Source organism: Aquila chrysaetos, chromosome 23 (assembly GCF_900496995.4).
Source record: "Aquila chrysaetos chrysaetos chromosome 23, bAquChr1.4, whole genome shotgun sequence".
NCBI lineage: Eukaryota > Metazoa > Chordata > Aves > Accipitriformes > Accipitridae > Aquila > Aquila chrysaetos.
In genome coordinates, this window is record NC_044026.1 from 1,363,151 (window position 1) to 1,381,110 (window position 17,960).

General features: G+C 36.5%; 1 protein-coding gene across 4 annotated transcripts in view; it reads right to left on the reverse strand.

Annotated features, from left to right (window-relative positions):
* Positions 1-2,239: 2,239 nt before the first annotated feature.
* Positions 2,240-17,960, reverse strand: part of ANKRD10 (ankyrin repeat domain 10) — a 38,708-nt gene continuing 22,987 nt past the window's right edge. Inside the window, exons 4-7 of one of the 4 annotated variants that reach the window (XM_029999260.2) lie at positions 10,639-10,874; positions 6,825-6,920; positions 5,272-5,304; positions 2,240-3,898 (exon numbers count right to left, since the gene is read on the reverse strand). In XM_029999260.2, coding sequence (XP_029855120.1) covers positions 3,432-3,898; positions 5,272-5,304; positions 6,825-6,920; positions 10,639-10,874 — 832 coding nt within the window. In that variant the 3' untranslated portion in view covers positions 2,240-3,431. Of the gene's footprint in view, positions 3,917-5,271; positions 5,305-6,824; positions 6,921-10,638; positions 10,875-17,960 lie in introns of all 4 variants that reach the window. The other 3 variants (XM_029999259.2, XM_029999262.2, XM_029999261.2) reach the window with 3 other exon arrangements.

Sequence of the window (17,960 nt, forward strand, 5' to 3'; positions counted from 1 at the left end):
CAGAAAGAAATCAACTGAAATTTCACACAAAATTGAGCCTCAGCCAAAGAGGTATCCAGGAGGGTGATGAGCAATAACCAGTTAGTGTATTCCATATAACATTCATGGTGGTGCTATTGAGTTAAATCTAGGCAGCTGGAAAGTAAACTTCAGTTTTGGAGAACCACAATAGCGGTAAGACAAAGCATCACTTAAAATAATGTTCGGTTGATAAAAGCCTTGAAAATTCTAGACTTGGACAAAAGGCCTGAGTACGAACAGTCCAACAATACTACTGCCCTTGCGAACCAAAAAAACTTGTGAGAATTTAACTCCAGGTGTTTAAAACCCAGCAATCTTTTCAGGGACGGCAGAGCACAGCATCATTAAAATGGCTCGGTGCTGCTGTCTGTTTGCAGCATCTGAAACTCCCAAACTGAGGCCTGAAGAGGGCTTGTGAGCCCGGCCACTCTTCTGAAACGACAGCAAACCCAGGAAAGTCCTCTGTATTTTAACAGCGAGGTATCCGAAAACAAGGCCTCTGTGTCATCAGTAGTTACATATGGACAGGCACGGCTACACCTGGTAGAACTCATTCCACGCTTGACAGTTTGAGTTCTTAACCTAACTCAGCACTTTCCCCACCAGAAATGTGGTTGGATCTGTTAGGTTCATTACTTTTATAGTTTTATTGCCCACATGTATCCAAAATTACAAGACAAACTGAAAAACAGGAAATTCCAATTAAACACAAGAAAACTTTTTTCCTGTGCGGGTGGTATGGGTTCCTAACAGTACCATACACTTGGGTGTGTATCCACCAACCTCAACCACACTGTGATTCTCTGACTCCCTATTTCATGTTCTGTTGAAGATTTATGGAATAATTTAAAAACAAGATTTTAGATGGCCTGTGCTGTAAGTACATGTATTGTCTCAAAAAGCACCTGTAAAAAGGAAGTCTCAGAATTCTTGTCTCAAAAAGCACCTGTAAAAAGGAAGTCTCAGAATTCTTATAGAATAATTGTTTGATAATTCAAAAATTATCCATCTCAGCTCTTGGCTGAGACATGCTCTGTCACAGACTTCTATCTTTTGCAACATCAGCCGTAAAGAAAGCTACCCAGCAAACCCACGCAGCATGTCTACATTATATGGCCTTCACTGGTCTTCTACATTTAATTAGAATGTAATAATTAGCTTCCACGGGGCCAGACAACAGATACAGACCTTGAAATGTCCCTGTTAGCATGTGGCTGAACACACACGCGTAGAAGTGCTTTTTAAAATACAGCAGTAAGTTGTCTCTTTGACTTTGAAACACAGCGTCTTCCAAGGTATTTTTAGGTGAAAAGATGTGAAAAGCAAGTGAATGAAAACCAAAGGCACACAAATTTTAAAAACCTTGCCTTATGAACACAATATAAATTTTGTCATGCTAAAATGATGTACCTAAAATTTTACCATCGGAACAGACACATGCAAACTCAGTTCTTACCCAAAGAAAATCCTTTAGGAATCAGTGTATAGCCATGTAGGTAAGATGGCAGTGCTTATTAGAGCTACGAGTTGCTTTGATTTATTTGAAGAAGCACAAGAAAGCATATGCAGCAAGCTCAGCAAATATGAAAAAGCTCCCGAAACCAAATGCTACAGCAAATTTAGGTTAATATCTCTTGCAAGTATGATGGCAATAGCACATGTGCCTCTGGGCACTACATCAGCAAATTAAATCGTCCAAGAACAGGGCCCAGATACAGCTGTTGGAGCACAAGCAAGTGGTTACGTGCATGCCAGGAACAGCTTGCCTCAGGTGAGATTCAGCTTTCATTAACGGTCTTCGTCTCCAGAAGGCACTGAGGAGTATTGCTGGTCTGGCCAACTATTTGCAAAAGGACCAGTCAATTTTCCTATCAGTGCTACTCTCAATTTGAATACACTGTCTTCTGTAGTCTGTAGCATTTTACCTAAAAAAGTTTGAAGGAGACTATGATTTTCATGAAAATCAGACAGCCAGTATTTGAACCCATTTTTGGAGTTCAGGGCTGATACAACCTTCATACGCAGAATATCCAGTATGTGTTTCTGTAATTCAATCAAGAACAATTTATTGGGCTGTTCCCATTTGCTTCCACATACTGACAAAATCAAGAAGTGCCACAGTTGCACTGAGAAAGATTATGGAGAAATGTGATTTAAAAACTGTTAAAGACTTGCTCAAATTGCCAAAAAATAATAATAATGTCTAAACAAAATATTCAGATACAATGTAATATGTTTGTTTATTTTTTAAAATCCAATTTGTAAAGGTCCCTTTTTAAACAAAACAAGAACAAAAAAATCAACACAATTCAGAAGGCTTATCTCATTTACCATATTCTTCCCCACTCTTCACTTATCGTAACACAAAGCAGCAACTTGTTAGTGCTCATATAGTGCACTTACATGAATTTTGATTTGTGTATTAAGCTTTAAATACAATGTATTTTCCGTGAGCATAGCCCGAAGAGTACACAACATTACATTTTCAAAGCATATGTTAAAAAAAAGGACAATAAATGTATATCCAAGACAGTCAAACTCAAATATTTTGACTTGGCAAATTCTATAACAATTAACAGCAATTTTAAAGTGTGTACAAAGCAGAACAGTGCCAACATGCCTCCGGTCTGTGAGCTATGGTAAAATATCAAGCGTACATATAAAGGAGAGAAGCCAAAGAAAACCGCCACAAATTCAGAGCTAACCTGAGGCACACCCCACCGCGACCAACAAAGGCAGCCCACTTTCCCACTCTATAATGCAAAGAGCTCAACAACAACAAAAAGCACTTCTACGCTACAGAAAGTGAAATGTAACTTCTTCCAATTTTGTCTCTGCATTTTTAAACAACTTGTTCGAAAAATTTAAAGATGAACATCTAGTTATACCAAACAAATGTACAAACTATAAAGTCAGAGAAGCTCCAGAAGATTGCCACTTTCAACCTTGCATAGTGATAGCTGGCATTGATATTGCTACCATAGCTTCAGCAGAAGATATGGAAAAGAAAAATCTTTACTTCTAAGTGATGCACATACGTAACATTTTCTTCACAAAATTCAGTTAAACATTGTTTTAATAAAAGGGAAAACAGCTCTAAAAAGGGAAAGATAGTGTTCACAAGCTTAGAAATAAAAAAATACAAAACCAGAACATTCCATAATAAAAAAACGAAAATAATAAACATTCCATCATAACAGCACCTATTTTATCACTAAATAAGCCCCATACATGCAACAAACTACAACTATTGTATAAGGCTGTCAAATTAAAGGTTTACTTTTCATATAAACAAAGTGTAAAAATAGCAATAAGTTGCAATCTTCAAATTTAATGCTATGTGAGGATTTTGTCCCCCCAGTTTCATTTGGTAGCAATTTCAATATGCGTTTGATATAAAGGTCATTCATCTAGGAACCGTGATACAAATACATTGTGCCTAGGACAGTATTGTCATATCTCTGTTCAACCTTGACAGAATTGGAATGCTCAACAACACTACTAAGTTCGGGGATGCTTTCAGCAGTATCCCCAAAACCATGATAGTGTCCATAGTGCAAAGTATCTCCAGGGTCTTCCACCCACGAGGGCCGGTTAGAAACACAGCTACTGGGGCTTCCATTCAGATGCAGAGATCCACACATATCAGTGGCATTATTCATGGTTTTTTCTGGTTCCTCGGTGCCGTTGCTGGTATGAATTCGATGCCTGCTGGGAGAAGTTATTCCAGGAATTATTCCGTTAGGTGTTAATGTTAAACACTCCTCACGCCTGGCATCCATCCCACTGAGCTGTTGTGCGGCGCTGAAATCCAAATGTCCATTGATGGCACATCCATTTGTCAGTGCATTCAATATGGAGCTACTGCTATTCATATCTGCATTAAGAAATACACCTGTCACCAACAATTAAGAATAAATCAAAATACATCAAAATGTCTCCACTATAACTCCACTTATTTAAAAAATGCTTCCGTACACAGCTTTGAAAATAAATCCACCCTTTCTTCATTTATAACAGTATAGGTAGTTCAAAGTAATGAGAGCTGACCAGTAAGCTTGTAGCATGGATTCTTACGTTGAAAATGCAACTATCTATCTACAATCAATGTGTACATATGCCTATATTAATCTTTGCAAAGACAATGTGAACTTCTCAGAATTTTTTTCATTTAACTGTATGAAATAGTATAGCAGACAACATTCAGGGCAGTGTTTTGAAAGGTGGAATAAAAGGCATCTTTCCGCCTTAACTGTAATGCCCTCTTGGGATGAAAGATTATGTACATGCAAGAACTGAGTATCTGGTGCGAGGGTCAAGGGTTGTTTTTTTTATTTTTCAGCTGTAATTTATCCGTGGCTCGCTTTTTTTTTAGTGGTAACTCTCACAGTACAGTATACACTGAAATAGGTCAAATAAAGAAATGTTATGTTGGGGTGCTAATATAAAATGTTTCAAAGTTCCTTTATTCAGAAAGTACTTCAATTTATCTAGCAGCTTGCTAGATAACATACTAGGCAGGTTTGTATTTAATGGTAAGTTTATAATAACATCTGTACAATCCACATGCAAAATGCCATACAATAGCAACAGCAGAGTGCACAGAAGACTAAAAAAGGTTAGTAGTAGGAAACAAAATTCTAAAGATGTGCATGCAAAAACCACTGACAACTGTTTTAAAGCAATTTATCCTTTGAATTTAGTAATTAGTACAATAGTTTTTATTTCCATAAACAGATTTCATCAGTATGTTTGAAATCTAAGTTTTTGCAGTGGTACTCAAAGTACTAGCACAAAAAATGGGTGATACGTTCTGTTTTAAAAATGCCTACTGGTAAAGGACATCTAAAATTTACATCTATATTGGTAAAGATGAGCAAGGCAAACATAGAAACTACAGACCTATATGGTGACATTTAAAGATTTTTACGTTCCGTTATTATCCTTGGATACATGCACATATGTTTATGTATACATGAATGCATAAACCTATGTGCAAAATAGGATTGCATTTACTGCGTGTTTCCAGTTCAAGCCAGTAAGTCTGTTGGTAACTTCCCACATTTGTAAAACATTGGGTTCCTGTTTAAGTGACACATAATGAGTACCACTGTTTGACAAGGTAGAATCTAAAGTTCTGGTTCTCTATTAGTCCTTTGCATGGATATTATTTGAAATATGGATTACGATACTGATAGTTCACATACAGTAATACATAATGCCAAGAAATGTGTTCGATTTGTAACTCACTGGATGTACTAACTGGAGTTTCCTCTTTAGTCCCTATAAAATTAAAATAACCACATCAGCTGAACTCACTAATCACAAATTCTTATTGAAAGTGGAAAAAAAAACAAAACCCAAACCCATCAAGACATCAAAGCTAATATTTCAGTGATGAAAACGCAGAGAAGGAATTTCATATAGTGTTTATTAACTGAAAAGTGCAAAATTGTAACTGTTTAAAAATAAATCCTTATAGGGTGGCTTTGCCAAATCAAATTTAATAGAAATGGCACTACTGTTAGTTAATATGCAAAAGTAGGTAATGAATAGTTCTAGTGATAATTATAGAACGTTATGATTTGTTAAAAATTAGCACCTATAGTAATAGAGCATATTTATGAAAGACAATCATTTTTCCATAAATAAGAACACTTAGTAATTATCACTGGAAAATATCATAGTCTACTTTTTAAGTACTGCTAAATATATATGTATATATATTTATTCCTAATATATTAAAATATCTCTTAATTATCATTCCCTTTGGTGAATCTGATCTGTGGTACAAAGCATAAACATATTTATCGCAGAACAGATTAAAGTAAGAAGTTAATTTCTGAATGTAATAATAGTAACTCCGTGCCTGTACCTATGAAGTGCATGGAAAAAGCTGACCCAAGACAGTTTTAATAGAAACTCTATACACATTCTGGGGTTACCAAAAGCATCTTGATTAACCAACCCTTAAAAAACTTAGAGCATTAATATACACTAATACTAGTAACATTTCGACTGTTTCATGAAGATTGGTACAAAACACAAGAACTGTTTTCCAAGGTATGTTAGTTCCAAATACTAGTTTAAGACCTGTGAAGTCCAGTCTTTTATTTACATAAAAAAACGCCATAGCAGGATCCTGCACTTATATCATTGCGTCTGAACAAATTCTGAACACATAGTATATGTCCAGACTATTCTTTATAGTATTTCTTGAACTATTTTGAATATAGCTTAGTTGTAACATATGCTATACTCAAAGCTATATAAGTACTTTGATATGTTTCCCTATCAAGTCTTCTTATTAGCAATTAAATCTATTTAATGGAAACGAAACCAATAATTTAAATTATTTCTGATTTTCCTTTAACCTGAAATTATAGCAAATAAAAGCAAGGCACAACATAATACAAGCCTCAGTTTAAAAGTGAAACAGCCATTGTAGATTTCTGTTTATCTGAAATTATAATAAACTAATAATAAACCTTCTCTTTCACCATTACAATATATTGCATGAAACAGCTAATTTTAGATACCTACTAAACCCCCAATATAATGGGTGTTACAGCAATACAATAGTTTTCAAGACTGTAGACAACAATGTGCAAAAATAAAGGACTAAGTTTTATACTTAAATTAAAAATAAAATGCATATTGATTCTTGCAACGACAAGGAGTTTGCATTGCAGAAACAGTGTATATTTCAATTTCTTTTGGTCCAACAGAAGTACTCTCCTGTTGTTTCGTGTCTTCAACCATTTGAATGTTGTTGTAGTTAACAGGAAACTGTCCACTCCCACCTGATACAACAGCAAACTCTCTATCAACGTGCATATTGTCAGCATCGTCCTCAACTCCTCCATTCATCATTGGTATTAAGCCATCAAAGCTGTAAGCTGATAAAAAAAAAGTCATGTTTAGTCACTGGTGCACACCTGGAAACTCAGCTAAGAAACAGATGAATACTTTGATTATTAAAGCAAAAGCTTTTTACAAAGAAATGTAAATTTTTCATGTCTGAAATCTGACATGTTTGAGATTCCAAATGCAGAATAAGCAAATGCTAAGCACTTGCACATTCATTTTAAACCCTTAAAATGGAGAATTACCAGTGTACCTATCAGAGTTTGCACCTACACATCAGATCAGTCTGATATACTAATAAATTGAATAAAGAGCAATTTAATTTACTGATATTTAGGCTTTACAGCTAGTGTGCCCGACAGATAAAAAGCAGTCTGTACCTCACACTTGTCTAGTGCCAGTCTGGACTGCTCCCTCTTTCACTCCCAAGGGCCATCTCCCAGTAACCCACCCCCCGCTCCTATCGGACTGCCCCAGGGATCCCTTCAAGAGCGGAACAAACAGCTCTGCTTTCCAAGAAAAGCTGGCAAGTGGTGAGACTCCTGTGGGAAACGCTTTTATTAGCAAGATGGGCTTGACTTCACTACCTCTTGTCCTCCCACCCAACGCACTGCTCCCAGTACTACCCCAGCAGACCCCGCGCTGCTCTCACGCTCACATGAAGGTACTTCTCTGTATACACTGCAGACACTCTTAACATTATGTTGTAAAGGGCTACTTCAGTAGACTGCAAGTCAGCTCACATTACCTTGGGCACAACAGAAATTTTTGTAAACTACTTGTTTTTAAAGACCCTTAAGCAATAGCTAAAGTGTTTCAGGGCCAGAAATCGCGCGGGGCTTAAAGGAGCCCAGGGCCTTTGGATCAGCGGGCTTCAAATGACCCTCAACCAGGAAAGGCAAGGCATTTTTTCTGGCTACCTAGAGGAATAGGGAAGGGCATGCTGGCAATGCCCTCCGAACCCACCTCACAAAGAACACCTAAAAGCAGCCGTGCTGAGGCTCGTGACACCGATACAGTCACCGCTGCGTACAGCAAGTCAGCACTGCGCGTAGCACGTACAGCACAGCGCACAAGCCAACCTGCCAAGGGCCACTAGCCAGAGGGGCTAGGGCTAGGGCTGCCGCGAACACAGCCCTGTGAGCCCTTGGTCTGGCGTGCACCATCGTCGTTGTAGCTGACCCTGTGCACTACCCTCCACCAACCAGCCTGGGAAGCAGGGTGAAATTTCTGGAATTGATTTCAGGAAAATGGACATAAAAGCCAGCTAACGTTTCCAAGTCAAAAGTCAAAACTATTTGGTGTACATTCTGAAAGTGGCCACTACTTTATTTTTGTTAAGTTCAGCTTCAGCCTTTGGAACTCTTTTGTATTACATTTGAAGAGAGTAATTGGTCTGTATGGCACTGTATCAGTGTCGCTTAATTTTGAGGCAGGTTTTTTTTTATACTATGCACCCGACAGCAGATACATGTGTGTGCATATAAACAAAATTACATGTAAGTAACCCCCACCCGCTGCCCAGTTTAGCTATTCCAGAACAAAAGGCAAAGCACAGCTTAAGTGTTTCTCTTCTTCGAACTCTAGTGCTTACAGATTCTTGTAAGGCCCATATACTGTGCCTGGTCACAAGTGGGTTTTTTCAAAGCACTGAGTGTTGTAATTTGCGATATGGCCATCAAAACCTGACTCTCCCCTGCAAATACAAATTGCCTGCACTCTCTCTGAACATCTGGAATCTCCTGCACAAATAGTCTTTAAAGGACAACAGACCAGTGTGGTTTTGCTAAGTGCAAAACTACCGCAAAATTGGGCTTCTTCTGTAAAACAGCTAGCTAAGCACGAAGACGTACTGATGACTTGTCATTACTTGGCTCTGTTGTCTACAAAGTGCCTCAAGAGCAGTGATTCATTCTCACTCCAACAGACTTTTTACATTGATATGATAAATATTACTGATGCTGGTATCTTTGAGGGCAGACACATCAGATTAGAAACTTCAGCTTCCACAGTTGGGATGCATCTCCTAATTACTCTAAAAACCTTCAAGAAAATGCAGTAAAGCTTTTGGTTTTGTTTGCAAAGGTCTTAGAAAGTCATACTGGCAAAAAAGCTCAAAAATTACCTACTGTGCTTCTCTAACATCTCTGTAATGGCTTAGGAGGTCTTGTTCACTTAAACATACTGTCTACCTGTTTGCTTGCTCCAACTTATCCACTGGACAAACTGTTTTATGCTGAAAGGTAATGCAGATACTGCTATTTCTTGACAACATATAGAATAAAAATAGCTAGCCCAGTGCCACTCCCACACATCGTGGGGAAATGCTACCTATTGACTAGATTTTCTGAAACCGAAAGAGATTGCTGGTTATGAACATTCAGAAGGAACAGCTCTTGAAAACAAAAGATTTGCATCTTTGGCTTCATGCAGCACCTCCCTGTCACAGAACATGAATGCATTGAAGACATCTTTCCATAGCCGTTACGGGCATCTATATACTGCATAACTTTTCCCATTCTATGTAGCTACTTAAGGACGTTACTCCTGAAAAGCAGTCTTGCATTTAATTGCATAGGCACTCTTCTCCATCATGAATTATTTATAGTTTAGACCAACTACACGAAGTAACACATCCTGTTTATGACTGGCTGTGGAGTAACACGTTGAGGCCTCTGATGCTGGTATGGTTGAAATAGTGGCTGGACAGCAAGTCCTAAAGCAAATACTACAGAGAGCCAATATTGGTGTAATTTATGTTGTCCACATCATATTTAGAAACATTGTTTTGGTCTCAAGTCCGCTCTTGTTACCTAGAATTAAGCACTGTTTGAGCCCATTTTATTTGGTTCACTGAAAGTCACATCTGTTAGAACATAAACTTCAACTGAAGAAAGTGTCTTCAATGAAGACCTACAAAATCCCTTTCCTGATGCTAGACACAGGAAAAAGAAACAACATTTGTGTGCAGAATGCTGCATTCTTTTTAATAAGAATTTAATGGGATGTCCAACAGAAAGGAAGCAGAGGGTATTCTCTATTGTGTTATTCAAGGTGTTTATAAGATGTAAAAAAAAAAAATTTCTTCGTATAGCCACCAAAAAGTAGCTTCGAGGTTGTACTATCGCATCACTGCTGGCAGAGGAAGAAGTGGCATCCTCAATGCACAAAGCTGAATAGGAATCCTTAAGGTCCATTCTAGTCTTACATCCTCCTGTAAGCTATCAGTTCCCCTTGGAACATGATCCTGGCAACTTAAGGTATGTTAACTTAATGTCACAGACATAATCCCTCTCAATTTGAGAAACCTTTTTGCATAAGTTTCTTTCATCCATCTCATCTAGCAAACAGTTTTTTAATTGGGAATTAATCCTGAGGTGGAAAATTACCATCAGAACACCGGGGCATCTGTGAATTAACGTTATTTGGCTCTCCTGAAGGAGAAGAAATTGAGGAAGGAGTAGAAGCTAATTTCAGCTCCTACTCCTCCACGTATTATTCTTGGCATCATGTAACTTTAGCACTATCTGGAAATAGAAATTGCTGAACACACCATGATGATGACAGGGTGAACTGGGATCTCGAGGCACAGAATAATTGTATTCATCTGCTTCTTGTATTAATAGCTAATTTAGATAAGTACGTCAGTGTGTCAATAATACTCAACATCCACTCTGAAAGGCTTTAAAATGTTTATTTTCCTTTCTCAGCAACAGTATCATCCCAGCCCTTTTACCTCTCGGGTCTCACCTTCCGTTCTAGCCTTCTTTACTCCAGCAGACTCCGTATCTTCAAAGGATCTCTTTCGACTTGTCCCACCACTGAATGGATTGGGACCTGCATTCTGATGAACCCCATTTAAGGTGCCATTGCTATAGAAACGATTCAGGTGACAGTTCTGGAGGTTCAAGAGAAACTGGGCACATTCTTGGAAGCCCTGGGTATGTGCAAGGTCTGCTGCTGTCAGGCCACTGGCATTTCTCAAGCTGTACAATACAAAGAAACTGAATTACACTCATTCATCAAGCTAGCTTGCTGCTGCTGCTGCCCTTACTGACTATCTATCTGTTGGTGATGAGAGAAAACATACACTTAGCAAATTTCCATTAAGAAATTAGTTATCAATCTTAGTTTTATAACTAACTTAACTTTTCGCACATATATCTGGCTTCTAAGCAAAATTTGGGAGACAATACACTTTTAAATAAAATCAATATACTATGTCCCTTTAAAAAAAAAAAAACATCTTCCTATTTAAACTTCTCAAAATGCTTTATTCTAAAATAGTCTGAAGTATCTGATCTTTACATAAACTTCAGACTAATTTAAACCTTAAATTTTACCATCTTCTGCAGTTTATTCTGCAATCTATTGCTTTAACTTGAGCAAAAGATCAAATACTCAAAACAAACTTAACATGACTTGGCAATTGTCCATGGCATTCTGGTTTCTACGGTAACAACATCATCACTATTCTTCCTAACAATAAAATATATACATATAGAGAAAAAGATAGATAGATAAAGATGCTATACTTAGTTATGCTTTGCTTATACTTTTTTTTCTGGTTTGTTTCTCATTTCAAAGTGTGTGACATCATAAGTGCTGGGACTTGCTTTGTTATTTGAACCAAGACCTTCCCATGCATGAGAGAACAGCACTGGATTTTGACTATTCTAATGCATCAAGGAGATTATAAATGAAATCAGGTAGGACATGTTGAGATGTAGAGGTTTAATTTGAAAGAGTGCTGTATCACATGCCTTTACACAAACATACAGTATGTCTGTGCTTAGAAATATAGGCTAACTTCATAAGGAAATGCATAAAAGTGGAGACAAGAGGGCCAGAAATGACAAAACTAGGTTGTGAAGCAAAAAATGCCAATAAGTCTTTCCAAAGTTTTTTCTACCTTTCCAGACAGATCTAACTAATCAGAAAATTCAATTTTTGTTTCCTGGCTTCAATAGTTTAGAGAAGTCCATTACTTAAAAATCCAGAAACAGACCAGCCAACAGAGTAAGAATTCAGAAGATTAATAGACCTGATTCTGTTGAAACTCATACAAAGCAGAAAACAACTCACTCCAGCTCATGCAAAGAAAACAAAGAACAAAGCCCAGATTTGTTTCCTAGATCATTGCAACTTATTTGCTATAAAAATGAGACTTAAAAATCTTTAGAAACTATTACGGCAAGACTAATTCCATAAATGGATACTGCTGGATTACATAGAATTTGGAAGATTAAGTCAAAATACTACAGAATCAGAAAAAACATTACTCTGGATCAGGGTTAACTTCATTCCATACTACAATATTCTAAGTCACCGTTTACTTGGACTACTATCGAAAATCCAGAGAACAGCAGCCAAGAGTGGCCTAGAAACTAAGACGTTAGAAGACTGAAAAACCTAGCTAGTTCAAAAGAAATAAAACCTCAAGGTAGAGGTATTAGTTTTGAATACCTAAAAGATAGCTGCAAAAGACAACAATCCATTCTGTGCATCCAGTGCAGGCAGCATATGAATGGGATTAACACAAACAAAGGATATTTGAAGTGCATTAGGAGAAAGTTTCAGAGTATAAAGGTTGCTGAATCTCTAGAGGGTTCTCTTCCCACCCCCTCACCCCCCACCCCATTTCAAGAGCAGAGTATGATTTCAGAAATGCTGCAAAATACAGTCAATCCTTTCCCATGCTGAACTAGATGGCCTGTTGAGGTCCCTGCTAAACAACATTCAATGTTCTTTCAGTAGTTCTAATTTACTTGTGTAGCATACAGATGTAACACAATACAACTACAACTTAAGAAACAGAGATTTCAACATATCCGTTTTGATTAAAAAGAATAGCTCAGTTTTCTGAAATCTGTTTTAAATTTGTGAGCCCCAAAAGGACAGTAAAGGAAATCTAAACAAGAACAAATTAAAGTTATGCAAAGATAAAAACAACCAAAACAATATGGTGTTGAGCGACCACATAATTTAATAAAACTTCAAGGAGAAAGCAATTCTATTACTTAGCAAAATGTTATTGAACAACAACTCTGCTTTGAAAAATGGACTGTAAGACAGACTACAGTTAAGTCACCATTTCCCAAAGGAATGTCAATGTAAGTTGCCAGAGGCATCTGGACATGTACAAACTAAGATTCAAGCATGTAACGCTTCATGACCAAACTCTGGGAAAGATGTTTCCCAGAAACAAAATAAATGAACTTTTAAGTTAGTGTTTGTCAGATTTTAAAATGTAGTGACCTTTGATATTTTTAGATCTGTTTCCTTCCCACCTCTTCCTGAACAGCTTACTCTTAACAGGTAGACAAAGAGGTACTTATTCTACAGGAGTGTTTTGGAAGCACTGCATAGGTTTTCAAGGGACTCAAATTGGATGTAACATTCTTGCTTCTGAGAGCTTAGAAGTGTCTCTCTTAAAAATCTGAGTCTGAATTTAGCCTATCAATTCAAGAGAACTTCCTGTGTTCAGAAGTTAGTAATGAAAGAGAGAGGAAAAAAAAGTCCAATCAAATAAATGGAGATTACAGGATCTAGATGGCTCTAGAAACTGGTTGGCCAACTGCTACGAAAGAAAATAGAACTGTTCTCTCTGCTCCCTCTCAGTGGGAATACTAATTTGAGTATCTTTTCTATATCCAGTTGTCAATTTCCATTAATTTAATCGAGGCTTGATTATTCTGGGACTTTCAAATCCTTTCAAGTTTCAGTTAAACTGGCTTGCATTCCAATATTAACAGGAAGGAGAAAAGGAGAAGTTGACAAAATTGGCAGAAACTCTTAAGTCTCACTTTCTCAAAAACAGGCTAGAATGATAAAAAAGACCTACTACTTTAGCGGATTTTTCTAGCCTTCTCTACAAGGAAAAATCTGTCAGTGGGAACACAAAAGGCAGGACGAGGTAGCTGTGCTATACTAGCTCATCATAGCAAAATGCAAGTAATTGAAGAAAAAATGGTTAACTCAATTAGCCACATGCACAAAGTAGGAAAGAAAATGCTCTTAACAGGTGACCGGAATAGTTTTATGTATTTCCAAAATGTGTAGAAATACTGCCATCACTGTGAGGATTCTGAGTGCATAACAGAAAAATACAGTCTTATACAGTCCTCCTACAAACCCTGAAGTGGAATACTTGGATGAATTAAAAAGCTAGGACATCTACTAGACCATTCTTTAAAAGCGCCAATCTGGACTTGAGAGCGGAACTACCCTGTTACAGCAGTAGTTACAAGGAACTGGGAACACATGTATTACTAGATCTACTGTGTATTGTCTACCTCAAATGCTGCCCATATCTGAAAAATGAAGCAGCTACCTCAGCTTAGTCCATGAGCTAAGAGTATAAAAGCCATTACTGTAAACAGACTCCACTATAGGAATGAAAACAGAAATGGTTCAGTGCCCCAACTGCACATAAGAGGAGTTAAATCTCTTATGTGTCAGTCCTTGGTTATGAACTGCAATTATACATAAACTGATGCATCAAGTGAAAAGAAGGAGGAGTATAACTGAAGATCCATTTGGCTATTAAGTAGACTACACATGACACAGACTGCATGGTTAAAAAAAAAAAAAAAAAAAATCAACAAGCAGGAAACTCAGAGAGGTCATCCCTATATTTAAGCAAATTTTCAACTACTTCAGTTATTAGAGATGTCCCTTGAAAGGTACTTCTCTTTATTTCTCATAGCTGCTTAGATAAAGAAGAAGGATTTGACTCGGTAAATGATACTGTAACTGAAAGTAACTTCAAGGCCTGGGCTGTGAAAGAAAAGTAGTGAAAAAACCCATGCAAACCATTGGACAAACTGGACAGAAATACCTCAAAATTTCATCTCTCTTGAAAAAATCTGCTTTTCCACCCATCCTCCATTTTTTTTAATAAGTTAAAAATCCCTTCAGTACTAGTTTTGATCTTTTATCCTAAACACCTTGAAATAGTGGAAGCTCCAAAGAAGCTCAGAACGCACTGTTTGATATTAAATCTTCAGGCAAGCTGTCCTTTTGTTACTGCTAATCACACAGCAAATATGACAGCTCTATTTCTGTAACTGCATTACTCAGAATTTAAAAATGAGTAAGGAAATTACCTGCAGGTTTTGTGTTGTGTGGGGGGGGTTTGTTTCTTTGGGGTTTTGGGTTTTTCCCCTCCCTGACAAAGATGCCAAACTTGAGGACAAGCTTTTGTTTCTTTTCAGGGTTTTTCTCTAAGCTAGGCTACCTAGCCGAAACAAGACTAGGCAAGTAACAAGCTACATAGACCGTATTTTTCAAAGATAATCTTATGAAGGAAGAAGCTACCTGTAAGGAAGGTGTGGAAGGATGGAAGAAAGTCATATTAAAGAAAAGAAAATCAGACTAAGCCTTGAAAAGTTACATGTACTTTATGATTAGGCGGTCTTTTATTAAATAGTACTCGTTGACTTGGTGCAGTATTTTCTAAAGGTTGGCCTAGTTACTGTCAAAACAAACAGCTGTGCTCCAAAAACTTAATTCCCTCTCTTTCCAGGGGAAAAAAAAAAAAAAAAAAGAAGTAGTAAAAAAACCAAAGACATCTCTGAAGCAGGTCAGTCCAGCTACAGGGACAGGTGGAAAAAACAAAGAAAGAACATGGAAAACTAAAGCTCTGAAAATATAATTCCCTTTTTAGCACCTACTCCAGACAGGAACATACATGAAGGCTTGAACTGACAAATGGGAGAAAAATTCCTTACTTAACATTACCCAGGACTAAATGCAGTTTTGGTAAGTGGTCAGAAAGTCAATTCACTCTACGCTTAGAAAACACAAACTGTGCATCATTCGCAAAGCAATTCAAGTACTTGAAGAATGAGTGAGTCCTGTTAAGATTCTTTCACTTGGCAGTATTTTTTTGCTTTATAGTTTATTATTTCCATGTAATTCTTGTTACTAGAAACAAATTAGTATCATGAAGTATGATATTATTTGCCCTCAGCTTTCTTGTAGGCTAAAATCCAGGAGCTGGGAATGATAAAGACTTATTGTTTCCTCAAAGTACAGAAGTATGAGATGCTAACTCCAAAGCAAAAGGCGGTGGCCAAATGTAATCAGAAAGATACATTTTCATATTATAAACTTATTCTAAATAAAAAAAAAAAAAAAAAAAGAGAAAAGTTGAGGAAAGTCTGGATATGGATGAGTAGAAGTAGGTGATCTTGAAGTTCCTTGACAGATTACATTTAACACTTGAATTGTTCTGTAGTGACAGCTGTTTTATAAATAAACTCAAAACATGTACTGTTATATTAATAGAGTTAAAGCTCTGACTTTTGTATATACATTTATTCACACATCTTCTACAGTGCTTAAAACACGGTCATAACACATTTTTCTTCTTCCATCAAGTGATGTCCACAGGCAGTCTTCAAAACTGACTGATCTTGGCATGAAGAGGACTTTTTTTTTTTTTTTTTTAAATCTGTTTTTCTCCCTTTGGTTGACATCATCAGAACTCCCATTTTAAAGGCCTGGTTCATCTGAGAGTCCTGGTATAGAATTAAAGCAGCTATAAAGAGGACACTGATGAAGCGTATGTTTATACTTCCTTCTTCTGAAATGCTTTTAAAAATGCTGGCTATGAGTGTAATTAAATTGTTGTTCAAAAACAAGAGAGATAAATACATTATCTGGCCAAACAGGATTGGTGTACAGAAACATGAAGTTAACTTTCAGTTTAGCTTTAGTTTAGGAGGATGTGTTTATTATTTCAGTCTAACCACAATTTGTTGTTTTGAGAAGTTCACTAAAGGAAGGAAACAACCCGAGGCAAGCTCTCAAAAAATATGCAAGATACTTCCACACTATGATTAAGTTACAGAAAGTAAAAAATAACAAAACAATACAAATAAAACAAAGCTTAGAATTGTTTAAATATAACTACCTTGATGTAAGAAAGATTTACTTCAAGATAACTTACAAAATTTACTCTTAGAAGGATCTGTAGAAAGAAAAGAAAGACTTTTGCTTCTCACATTGAATTATAAATTATACTGAATTTACTTAGAACTTCATTGTAAGTTGTTTCAATAATTCATATTTTTATACTTATTGGAGGAAAAAAGCAAGTACATTTCTATGTGTCTTTTAAACATAGATATACAACTGAAATATAGTATCTTCCACTTATAATGTCACATACCTTGAAAAACAAAACGTTTGCTACAAAAAGTCAACAGTAAATCTTTTTGAAAAAAACATTCATATATGTAAAAAAATCCCCTAAATGTTTAATTTTAAATAGTGATTACACCACCTACAGCTTACTGTGTTTTTGTTAATGCCATGCGACAATCTAAGAAAATAAACCACAGTTTTCGTATATCAATGTAATATCTGTTAAAAAATACTGATCTCAACTTATCTATTGTTAGTTTACAAATAAAAATGTAGATAATTGTAAATTAGGGTAAGCAAAGCATGCAAATCTATAGATTCTATATCTGAATTCCTAGATTAGCATTAAAACCAATCACCGCAACAAATACCTCAACAGTATGCCTTGTGTGCAGAAAGGAAGCGATACTGAACATTCAATGCCACAACTGTAAGGTTTTCGGAGAAGCACCTGTGGCAGTTTCAGCAGTTTCTATATGGAATGCTCCCCCTTTCTAGGATTACTTGAAAAAATCAAGTCAATTCGAATTACGTAGCTGTAAAACATTGACATGTGTAGTTTTTACAGTTTCAGAATCTTCTGTTTGATTTAAACGGGCAATGGTGCATAAACAGGAAACTTATATCATAAGGGATCACATATTTGCAGGCAACATTAAGATTAAAAGTTACATTAACATACATAAAGTGCTGTAGCACATTATTAAATATGTAAGCCATTATCATGTGACCACCTTAACAACAAGATACTAAGCCTTTTATGCCTTTAAAGCATTATTACTCTCATCCTGAAACCAATTTGTCAGTTCTTCACTGCAATTTATATAGAATGGATTAAAATTACCGGTCAACTCATGGCTTCAATTACTTTAAATTTAGTAGGCTGTATCTCAAAAGAATTAGTAACTATTCCTATATAA